General features: G+C 38.4%; 1 protein-coding gene across 1 annotated transcript in view; it reads left to right on the plus strand.

The window, feature by feature from the left end:
* MCF2L (MCF.2 cell line derived transforming sequence like) overlaps nt 1-8,740 on the plus strand; it is a 382,959-nt gene extending 374,219 nt beyond the window's left edge. The window contains 5 exon segments of the mRNA XM_078147328.1: nt 803-877; nt 5,089-5,210; nt 6,278-6,393; nt 6,489-6,592; nt 6,724-8,740. Of these exon segments, the coding sequence (XP_078003454.1) occupies nt 803-877; nt 5,089-5,210; nt 6,278-6,393; nt 6,489-6,592; nt 6,724-6,809 (503 nt within the window). The 3' untranslated portion in view covers nt 6,810-8,740.
* Nucleotides 8,741-11,401: the final 2,661 nt, after the last annotated feature.

An 11,401-nucleotide genomic window follows, 5' to 3' on the forward strand; every position in this document is an offset into this window, starting at 1 on the left:
GGAAAAAAAAAAACCCTTCAAAGTCCTGTTTAATCTTCGTACCTTTTTGAAAACACAAGTGATTCATTTTTTACTGTGTCTTTCTGAAGAATTATACCGTAGGATGACCATAAAATAAAGACTCATTTCCATGAGTTACTTTTGGAAATTGAATTTCATTTAACAAAATACCTTAGGTACTTATTATGTGCAAGGCACTGGGGATACAAAACAGTCCCTGTCCTTAAGGAGCTGATATTCTGCTGAAAATAATCTCCTTCCTTTGTAACTGCATTTCATTTACTGTATTTAGATTGCTCACTCTCATGACAGTTTTGCAATTACATCTTGTGTTTCCTGGAGTCATTTTCCAGATCTTCCTCAATCAATAATTCAGATGCTTAGGGGAGCAAATATTTCCTCCACCAAAGCAGATTTCAACCCCCTTCACGCTTCAGTAGATCTTTCTGAGATCCTGTGGCCAAGAAAATCAATCCCCTTGTGGTCAACCCTGTAGACTAGAGATAAGCCTCTGTCTAAACTCGAGGAAGCAAGTGCACAGAGCCCCTGTTTAAAAATCTTTTCAGCTTAGTCAGACCTGCCAAAATGTATGCATCATTTTCTCTCTAGCAGCACCTTTGAGAATCTTGAGAAAGCCCCATGCCATGGGGAGGCATCAAAATAGATTCCAGTGGAAACAAAAGCCAAAAAAAAAAAATCTGTATCCCACTCTAGAACAAACTCGACTATTTAACATTTCTCCCTCCTATCTTCATTATCTCTCTTCTGTGTTTTTTTTTCTTGCCTGTTCATCTTACTGCAGCTTCTCCTACCAGTCCTGACAAAAAAGCTAAGCGACATGAAGTTAAGAGTGACCCAACGCCTTTTGGTTTAAGAGGTAGAGTGATGCAACTTTTTGTACACAAAATGGCGATCTATTTTCCAATCCCACCAGAATAGCCTTTGGGGCACTTCAGGGACGCCATGTGTATTGTTGTTGGCTATCGCCTTGTATGAACTTAACACTTCCTTCCTTGGCAGCAAAAAACTTCACATGTGTTTATAACCATAAAGTTCTGGTTATGTCATCCAAGAAATCGCGTGATGACTTCAGTTCCATCAGGATCATCAGTCCTATTATTAAGCCAGATTTTTCCCTAATGCTTGAGTCTGGCCCATTCCTGTCCCAAACTGAGACACTGTCAGTCTCCAGAGACACCACAGGGTTCAGGCTGGGTACTTTCTACTTCTCTATCAAGCTGTAGAGTAACAAACATCCCAGCTTTCCTAAGCACCTAAAACAAATTTCACAAGGTAACATAAGCACTAAGGCAGAAAAAAAGAGTCCATTCTAATCCTTCTGTTTTCCTATGCATGCCTAATTATGTTTATTAAATAGTTTTTATTGTTATCTGGAGAAAACAAATCTTTTTCATTCCAAGTATAAGCCGGAATACACATTAACTATAAGCCTTATCACTTAGGCTCTTCTAGCTGAGACTTCAGCCCAGTTAAAGCCCTTCCCGTCCAGTCTGTTTCTTCCATTTGTCTTGAATTAAAGAAATTAAAGAAGAAGAAGAAGGGCCCTTCATCTAAAACATTATTCTATCAAAAGTTTCCTTAGAATAAATACGTAAATCATAGGATACTGATAAATCATAGCAGTTTATGTCTAAAACTAGGAATGGTGTCATTTTATGTTCTTTCATATTTATTATGTTCTAGGGATTTTTGAATTTCAACCTTTACACATTTATTTCCTTGCCTTCTCTATTTTAATGCAGTAACAGCTTCCAGGGGCCTGTTAAAGAATATTTGTTAAGAGGACATTTGGCAGCTACACATATTTTCAGGCCCAGTAAAGGAATGTACTCCAAGCAGGGATTTTGGCATTAGAAAAGCAGGGCCTCTGCTTTAGGCCCGACCAGTATTTTTATCTTTGGAAGGTGGTCTCAGACTCCTATAGACTTCTGCATAAAATAACCAAACTTGGTTGAGATGGGTAAGAGAAAGAAAGCTATTAGACCTTCAACCTCAGCACCCAGTCCTCTTATCAGGGGTGGGGAACCTGCAGCTTCGAGGCCACATGTGGCTTTCTAGGTCCTTAGGTGTGACCTTTTGACTGAGTCCAAGTTTTATAGAACAAATCCTTTTTTAAAGGGGATTTGTTCTGTGAAGATTGGATTCAGTCAGAGGGCCACACTTGAGGACCTAGAGGGTCACATGTGGCCTCCAGGCCCCAGGTTCCCCACCCCCGTCTTAGCCCATCCTTTTATGGACGGGTCCCAGTGGAAGTGTTAGAACGCACAACTAAGGAGGAGGTGGAGGCTGATGATAAATTTCTACTTCATACTTTGTCTTGGCATTTCATTAATTGTTGCTGTTTCCAAAGGTAGAACCCCCAAAGCATGCTGAATTACAGTGAGATTTACCATAGAAAAACTCACAATTCCTAGTTCTTTCACAGATGCAAGCTCAGTAGTAACACTGACCAGGGCCAGGTGGTTCAGCTCATCTAACTTGGCCCCAGCATCCCAGCACAGGAAAGGTAAAGCCCAGGACTGGCCTGGCCCTGCCCTTGCCCCCAATCTTGCTGTAATTTGGAGTGAATCCCAATCCTGTGTGCAGTGGGACCGCACTGAGGATGGCTATGGCTCTTTCTGGCTAGAACTAGTCTATTTAGAATGCTTCTTTTGCTGACTTAAGATATTCTACTGACTGATGTCAGACTGAAAGGAGAGAGAGTAAGCAGGAATGAGGCTCCTTTTTCTCCCCATCTTGTTATCTGTCTCCTCCTTATCTGCACAAAGTGGTCTTTTGACCTCCTTTTAAAGCCATGCTTTTCACTGAGATTAAAAGCAATTAACAGTTGTGGGGTACTGAGATTCAGCCAACTCTGCCCCTACCACCTTTCCAAAAATATTTGTGTTTGTCTATTTTTAGTTGCTTGTATCCAGTGAAAATCAGGCTGCTCATGTTACTGGAGCGTAATTTGGGAAATGCATGCTGTGTATTCTGGTTAGGTCAGAACCAGAAAAGGAATTGGAATGGCTTTGTTTTTCATTTCTGCTTGTTTGTAATCATGAGCAGCATGACCCTGTGGACACGATCTGACTCTTACTTCCACAGGAATTAAGCTTAAATTTGTTAACAGGTGGAATGTATTTTTTACAAGGCTATTTGGGCTTTTCTAACAGTCCCCTGTCCTCCTAAAACATAATTGAAATCTCAGTAACAAAAAGAAGAGATGCATAAATGTAGATATGTGTATACATGTTTATGTGTGGGTATGTGTGTGTGTGTGTATATATATGCATATATATTATATATGCATGTATAAATATATGCATATATAATGTACGCATATAAAAATATATGTGCATATATAAATGTGTATGCATATATAATATATGCAAATATATGCACATATATGTATATGGAAACACACACACACACACACACACACACTTATGTGTATCATAATTGTCTACCTGGGGATACGTTGGCTCACTCCAGAGGCAGCATAGTGTAGTGTAGCAATTCTCAAATGTTTTGGTCTTAAGACCCCTTTACACACTAATAAATTAATGAAGACCCAAAGAACTTTTGTTTATGTGTGTTATATCTACTGATATTTACTGTATTTGAAATTTAAACTGATAATTTTTTTATATTTATTAATTCATTTTAAAATAATGCCAAATCCATTACATAGTAACATCCTTAAAACATCATTTTAAACTATATTTTCCAAGACAAAGAAAAAACATTCAGAAGAGTGGCTTTGTTTTACATGTTTTTGCAAATCTGGCTTAATGGAAAACAGCCACATTCAATCTGTTCTAAATAGTGCTTTGGTTGAAATACAGGAAGAAAAGCTGGCCTCAGATATGTAATTGAAAAGAGGAAAGATATCCTAACAGACAAATAACATTTTAATATTATGAAAATGGTTTTGACCTCATAGATACCGTGCAAGAGTTTCAGAGTCCCCCAGTGTTTTGTGGACCATCCTTTGAGAACCACTAGTATAGTAACTAGCAAATAGCCTTGGATTCAAGAGGACCTGGGTTCAAATCTTGCCTCTGATATATACTGGCTATATGACCCTGGAGAAGTCATTTAACCTCTTAGTGCACAAGCTATTCTCCAAAATACTAAGCAGATGCTAATTTTCTTTGGCAGTGGTAGTTTCCAACTTCAGTGACATCACTGATCTAGTCCAAAAAGAATCCCCCAAAACACAAATGCTTAGTTTTTCCTTTCTTGGATTTTTTTTCTTATTAATCTACTAGATTAGAAAAAATTACTGTTTTCTTCCCCCGGTTCTGGTTGATGATGTGAGGCAGCAAATGTTCTTTTTCTTTTACTTGGGCATCTCTGATGTGAGGCAGAAGTGTAGCTATCCCATGTGTTCCTGGTGAGTTTCCCTTGGAGTGTTAACTTGTGTTCACCAAAGCAGTCTAGTAGAGAAATCCCATCTGCTAAAGAGGGGATCTCTTTCCTTTCCTTGTAGGGGACAGGTGCAACTTTGCAGGGTCCACAGATAGAAAGAATGACATAAAGAAGGGATCTGGAATTAATTTCTTTCTGTTGTGCTTGCTTGGCAGATGATAACATTTGTCCACTTTTAATCCTTATTTTCCCAGTATTGATTTTTACAAATGAGCCCTAAACAGCTTGTGCTAGATATGTCTGAAATCTGAATTTGGAAAAGATATGATATATGTATAGCAAATTTTTTTGGCTTTGAATTTCAAAGTTTTTGCTCATACATGCTATGCCCACGTAGACCATGGTACATCTTGAAGTCAAGAGACATAATATTCTTCATATTATGGCTCTGATAATTGCTAATTGCATGACTATGGGCATATCGCTTTACCCCTCTGAGTCTCAGTTTCTTCATCTGTAAAGTAGAGACGATGATAATACTTGACCTACCTACTTCAAGGCTGTTGTGTGGAAAATGCTTTGTACTACTTGAAGTCTTTGGAAATATGAGCTCATATTGGTCCAATCCATGCAGGGCTCTAAAATTCCGCTACCCTTTTGTCTCAAGGTCGGTGCCTTTGTGTATTAGTTCTAAATTCTTTACTTCTTTATCAGGTTGGACTAAAACTTCCTATTCACTTGATGCTGCTGAAGACAACGATGGCTGGTCAAGTACTGAGGAGCCCCTGAATTCATCAGATGCAGAGGAAGAAGGTGGAGCAGGACCCAGGAAACTGGTTAGCCCTTTAAAGCATTCTCATTCTGGCCATGGCATGTTACAGATGTACTTCACTATATTCTGGAGATATTCCCTGAAAAAATTGACCTAAGCCAAATTTTTATCTTCTGGATTCATCTCCTTATTGGCAATCTGATAATCTCATGGACATTTCATCCTCACTTCTGTGATTTGTGTCCAATTGGAAGCGGCCTCTTATCCTGGAAATTCAAGTTTCTCAGTCCTCTGAGGAGCATCTCTGCCAAATAGTTTTTTAAATAAAAACCCTAAATTCCAGAGAGCTGCTATTTTGTAATGTGAATTACAGTATTTTCTCTCTTTTTTTGTAAGTTAGAAAGTTCCCGAGTTTTTCTAAAGCAGGGCACACCTATATAGGCTCATGAGGTTGGTTGGAGTATGGGTCTTTTTTCTAAGTAGTGTATCTGAAGTGTATCATCAGATTTATTCATGAGGATATATGTGCACTTTTGTGGTCAGCTGTAGTAATTTGTTTGAACCAAAGAAGTCTTCAAATGTGACTCTCATGAGTGCCTCACTCCAAGGGATTATAGAAACAATAGCTAATATTTATGTAGTATTTACTATGTGACAGGCTAAGCACTTTATTGTTATTATTTCATTTGATTATGAGATTGAAGTTCACAAGTGTGGGCAGATTCCACCCTCTTGCATTTCCTCACAGGGACTTCAACTCTCTTACCTTCCCAGACCCCCCCCCTTCATCTCCCCTTCCTTGACACCTATACAACCTGCACCACAAAATTTGACACTGCCTTGTATTATGCTTTCATTGTTTCATGTTAGAGTCCAACCCTTACCCTGTTGTCTCTAAGGGCCAGGACCATGTCCCGAAGTCTTTTCTGTCTCCATACTGTGTCACAGTGAGGTGAAGCTATTCACCAAATACCTGATTGCCTCTCAATATATACTAGTTTATATATTTATAATCTGTCAAAAAAAAAACCCAGTGTTTTTCTGCTTGTATCCAGAAGAACAAGCCCAAATAATCTTTTTTGTTGCTACCCTTTCTTCATTCCCTTTTTGTCCCTCCTTTCCAAACCTCAGGTTCCTGGCAAATATACAGTTGTAGCCGACCATGATGAAAAGGGAGGTCCAGAAGCCCTTGCTGTGAAAAGTGGAGATATAGTAGAGTTGCTACATGAGGGAGAAGAGGGACTTTGGTAAGGGGAAAGTCATCTGTGTTTTTTACCTTTTTTAAGGCTTATTTTTTTAAACACATGGAATAGAACCATTTGACAGACACCACCTTTCTTAGGTTTGTAAAGAACCTCACCACCAGCAAGGAAGGCTGGGTACCAGCCAGCAACCTCTTGGCATTGATTGGCAGCTCAAAATCAGCTCAGTCTTTGAGCAGCTCAGGTAAGACCATACTGCCTACATATATATCCAGGGTGCCTGCTTTCCCATTCCCCACCATATATCTATGTGATTAAAAATAAAAGCACTTGCAATATCTATTTATTCTCCTAATCGTTTTCACTCTTCTCTAGAATCTGGTACTGGTTCCACCTTTTTGAGCTCCTCCTCAAGCTGCAGTGAGAGTTGCAATGCCACCTTCTCGGACATCAAGGGTTAACAACTAAGGGCTTATTTATTAAGATTCCTGAAATTAGGACATCCTGTGCAGACTTCTGATGGCCAAATTGCAGGAGTGAAAACCATCATGTACATCTGACAGTTTTGTCTTGCTTGGAATTTACTTAGAGAAGGGGAAGTTTCTTTTAAAATTAAAAGAAGATTCAGAAGATGACTCTGAGAATCTGAAAATAATTTACTGGAAAAGCTTCTGAGCTGTATGTAGAACAATCCAAGGTGCAAGAATAAAAGGAAATGTTCTGAAGTGGGACACTTAAGAAGCTTCTCATCTTTAGTCTCAATTCCAGAACTTACTTCCTAATGTACAATATTCCAATGTTCACAGAAAGAAACCAGTTCAGTCATGCCACATTGGAAGAAATGGACAGTGGTGAATTCCCTGGTAAAAACAAGGCTTTGTACAAAGCATGGCTAAGCAAACTTACACTACTAATTATACTCTCAATGAACATTCTTTTATGGGTTGATAGTGTCTCATAACTAGAAGTGGGGTTTTGATCCAGTTAATCTGCTTTTGTTGTCTTCTGCAAAAATATGCATCCTTTTGAAACTGGTCACTAAAGAAATGAGCAATTCACTGACCCAACAGCTTGGAGACAGGACTGTTTTATCTTCTACAACTTTTTTTTTTAAGGAAATTATTTCGTGGTCATTTTTTTGGTGGTACTTTGGCCTCTAACCAAGTTCTTTACCAAGAATCACTGTGTTTACCAAAAAAAAAAAATCAATTTGATACCGCCTTTGATACAGAACTATTTTTTGTTACTAGTGTTCACATTTAAACATATTTGTAAAGTTAAATGTTATCTTACCTGTCTATAATATGAAGATGACTATATTCAGCTGAAGTTCTTTGGTTGTTGGTGAATAAAATTGGGCTGGTTTTGATTGCCAGAAGAAAATACAAACTATAAAATAGTCATCATTTTTTTCTACCAAAAAAAAAGGTGTGGGGGAACTCTTTTCATTTTTTAAGAATTTCTCTACGTTACATATCTTTTTTACTGTTTTTAAAGAAATGGTAAAGATGCAATTTTTGCAGGCTATTAGCCCAACCAGTGCTTTTTATTATAGCCTGAGATTCTCTTAGATCTAGCCTTCCACTATGCAGGCTTAGACCTTAGCTGGTCTATTCCAATTCAGAACTTTCCTCTGCTTAAGAAACAAAGCTTTGGTTGTCCACGTGACATTATTTTACAGTACTTTGACTATATCAATATAAATGCAAAGAAAATTTTCTTGCTCAAGGCAGAACTGAAAAGGAAATGCCTCATTTTTTTAGTTTGTTTGTGTATGTGTGTTTCAGAAAACAAAACTCTTGTTCTACTGATTGTTGAAACACACTCTGTACCTAATTAGGGCAGATATTTTTTATATGTATGTATATATGTTAATGTGTGTATATGTGTATATATAAATATTGATATAAAGGATGTATTTATAGTGTCCATGCTGCTGAGAGTATGTCACTTTACAATCCATAAATAGAAGTCTTCATGAATGCCTGAAACATGGGATTGATCGAGGTTTTTGTTTCCTAGTCTGCATCCCATATGCTCTATCAGAAGGAAATCACTTCACATTTCCTATGATCTGTGAATCTCTCCTTAGCCAGAAACCTCTTGCTTCAAGTGCGGTATTGAAAATGGAACATGGGAAGAGACATGATGGCTTTTCTTCAGGTTTGTAAATTATTTGTAAATGCCATGTAATATAATTCACTCAAGTTTATTGTTCGGATGTGTTCCTTGTGGCCACCTTGCTACTTTGATTATCTCATCTCGGCACTTTAAACCTCACAGTTCATTCACTGTTACCTTTTTTTTTCTACTGCTAATGTAAATGACATACAAAATTAGAATTCCTTATTGTATGTATTATGGTTGGATGAATAAATTTCAGCAGCTCTTTGCTGTATGTGTATCTTCATTTTACAAAAAGCACCATAGCATTCTGTGTGTCTTCTTTTGTAGCAGAGTACAGTTTGGGGTTTTTTTTCCCTCCAAGTTTCTCATGAAGTGTATATAAACCTAACCTTAAATAGGATTTGTTCAAGCATTCTTTGCTTTTTGTCTTAAAGCTGTTAGTGCTTTTAGAAGGGCTCAGCCTCTCATTCTGTGCAACATGGGAGAAATCATTTGTCTGTTATGGTATTTCACTCACCCCAGTGAAGGAAATGAGGGAAAGATTGAAAACTGTGAACAGGGAGGAGGTTTCCTCATCTCATTTCTATGAAATAGGGTGTTCTGCATCATAGCAACATGAACCCGCACAGCCTCACACAGTTATGTTGCTAAGGCAGTAGTATTATGCATCCTTATTAGCACCTTCATGTAAGAAAGGATAACATTTCTTTGAACTTTATCTCTTTCTCAACACTGACGTATTCAAGAAATACTTAGCATGTACCTACTACAGCTAAGTATTCTGTTAGGGCAGGGGTGAGGAACCTGGGGCCTCAAGGCCACGTGGTCCTCAAGGTCCTCAAGTTTGGCTCTGGCTGAATCCAAACTTCATAGAACAAATCCCCTTAATAAAAGGATTTGTTCTGTAAAACTTGGACTCAGTCAAAAGGCCAAACCCAAAGGCCACATGTGGCCTTGAGGATGCAGGTTTCCCACCCCTGTTGGGCACTGGTGAAGTGACAATGAAAAAATCCTAAAAGCATCTTAAATAGAGACAAATAGTACTATCTCTCTTTTCTGAAAGAAGAAACTATGACCTAGCAACTTTAACTTTCTCAAGAGCATAATGAAGCTAGACCAAAAACCTGTTTCTAAGTCCTAGTCCATGACTCAATTCATTATGCCAAAAATTTGACTAGGACAGAGACTTAGAACTAGCAGATACCTCAGAGATGATCTAGTCTAATCCTTCTATTGTGCACATGAGGACACCAAGGTTCAGAGAGAGGTTTAAGCGTGATTTGCCCAAGGTCACAAATCCACAAAGTATCAAAAGTAGAATTAGAATTCAGCAATCTTTCTACCATACCTCTGTACAGAGTATTTAATTTAATTGATCACTGAAATTATTATTGGTCCAACAATGACTATGTTTCATAATTTCTGTTCCAATATGACCCAAAAAACCAAACCATGAGTTTTTGTTAAATGATCATGGCTATAATGAGAGGAAGAGAACATGAAACCAAATAGGGATGGCCTTATGGCATATTGGAGAAAAAAAAACCCACCACAAACTTCCATTCACTATCTTGCTTTAACCTCTCTGGGATGCCATGTTCTCACATTTAAATAAAGATGTTAAATATCTCTAAAAGTCCTTTCCAGTTGGAACAGTCTGAGTGTTTTTTTACCTTTTACTTCACACTTTCAAAGACCTATGATTTTGTTTGGCTGACTCCCTTGACCCATAAGGATTATGACTCCTCCACACCTCAGTAGTCTGGATTACTCTGGCCAGAAAAGTTCATCGTTTGGTGATGGGTCTGTCCAAACAAGCCAAGACCCCACAGTGCTCATGTTCCCATTGGTATAACCTTTTAGGACCCAGGGTCATGTCACCTGGATGAAAAATTAGGGTGAAGCAGGTTTTACGTTGTTTTTTTCATCCTTTAACCAAAGGCCTGACAGAAAGAAATTAAACACATTTTGATGTTGAAGGCGGTACACTTGGAGACTAAGAAAGTGAGCTTTGTAAGTGAGGATTTGAAAGTGCTGGAAAAACTGGAACGCTGTCCTGTAGCTAGCTTTCTTTGGGTAAACAAATCCAACTGACCAGAAGGAATGGGATGTGTGAATAGCAGAAACCCCAGGTCATGGATCTCTGCTGGGGAAGCTATTTTTAAACATCCCAAGCACACTGTGTGATGCCCTCCAAGCAACAGGATAGGATGGCAGCCAGCTGCTCCCACTGCCACATTCACTATGGGAAATAAGCTCTAGGCCATCAGCCAAAGACATTGGGCCTCCTCTGCTTGTTGGGGGACATGAAAATGTGACAACAGATATATATATATATATATATATATATTTTTTCCCCCCTCACACTGGTTTTTCAATTTGTGTTTTCACAGATGATCTGAAAAGATTGGCAGATTTTCACTTTATCATGTGAAATGAAAGAAATTTAAAACCAAAGTCCAAATAAAAGTTAACACTTTCCATGCTGTATGCATTCAATATCTTGTGGAGGAATGTAGACAACAAAAAGATTATTTGACTACACTCCTAGTTTCAAATCCTACCTGTCATACTACCTATGTGACCTTGGGCAAATCTCAACCTCCCTGGGTCTGTTTTCTCACCTATGAAATAAAGAAACTAAATGGTTTCTAAAGTCCCTTCCAGTTCCAAATCTATGATCTTACGAAGTCTAGAACCTTCAGCACCATCTATTCCAACCTAGGCCTGAACCAGAATTCCCTCTACAATAACGCTAACAAGTGGCCATTCAGTTTCAGCTCACATACCTCCAGTGAGAGGACAGAGGCTTGGTTGTTGTTCAGTCCTTTCAGTCACTTCCAACTCTTCGTGACCCCATTTGGGATTTTCTTGTCAAAGATACTGCCATAGTTTGCCACTTCCTTCTCCAGGTCATTTCACAGGT

The sequence above is a fragment of the Phascolarctos cinereus genome, unplaced genomic scaffold, assembly GCF_003287225.1.
Source record: "Phascolarctos cinereus isolate Bilbo 61053 unplaced genomic scaffold, phaCin_HiC Scaffold_7;HRSCAF=346, whole genome shotgun sequence".
Taxonomy (NCBI): domain Eukaryota; kingdom Metazoa; phylum Chordata; class Mammalia; order Diprotodontia; family Phascolarctidae; genus Phascolarctos; species Phascolarctos cinereus.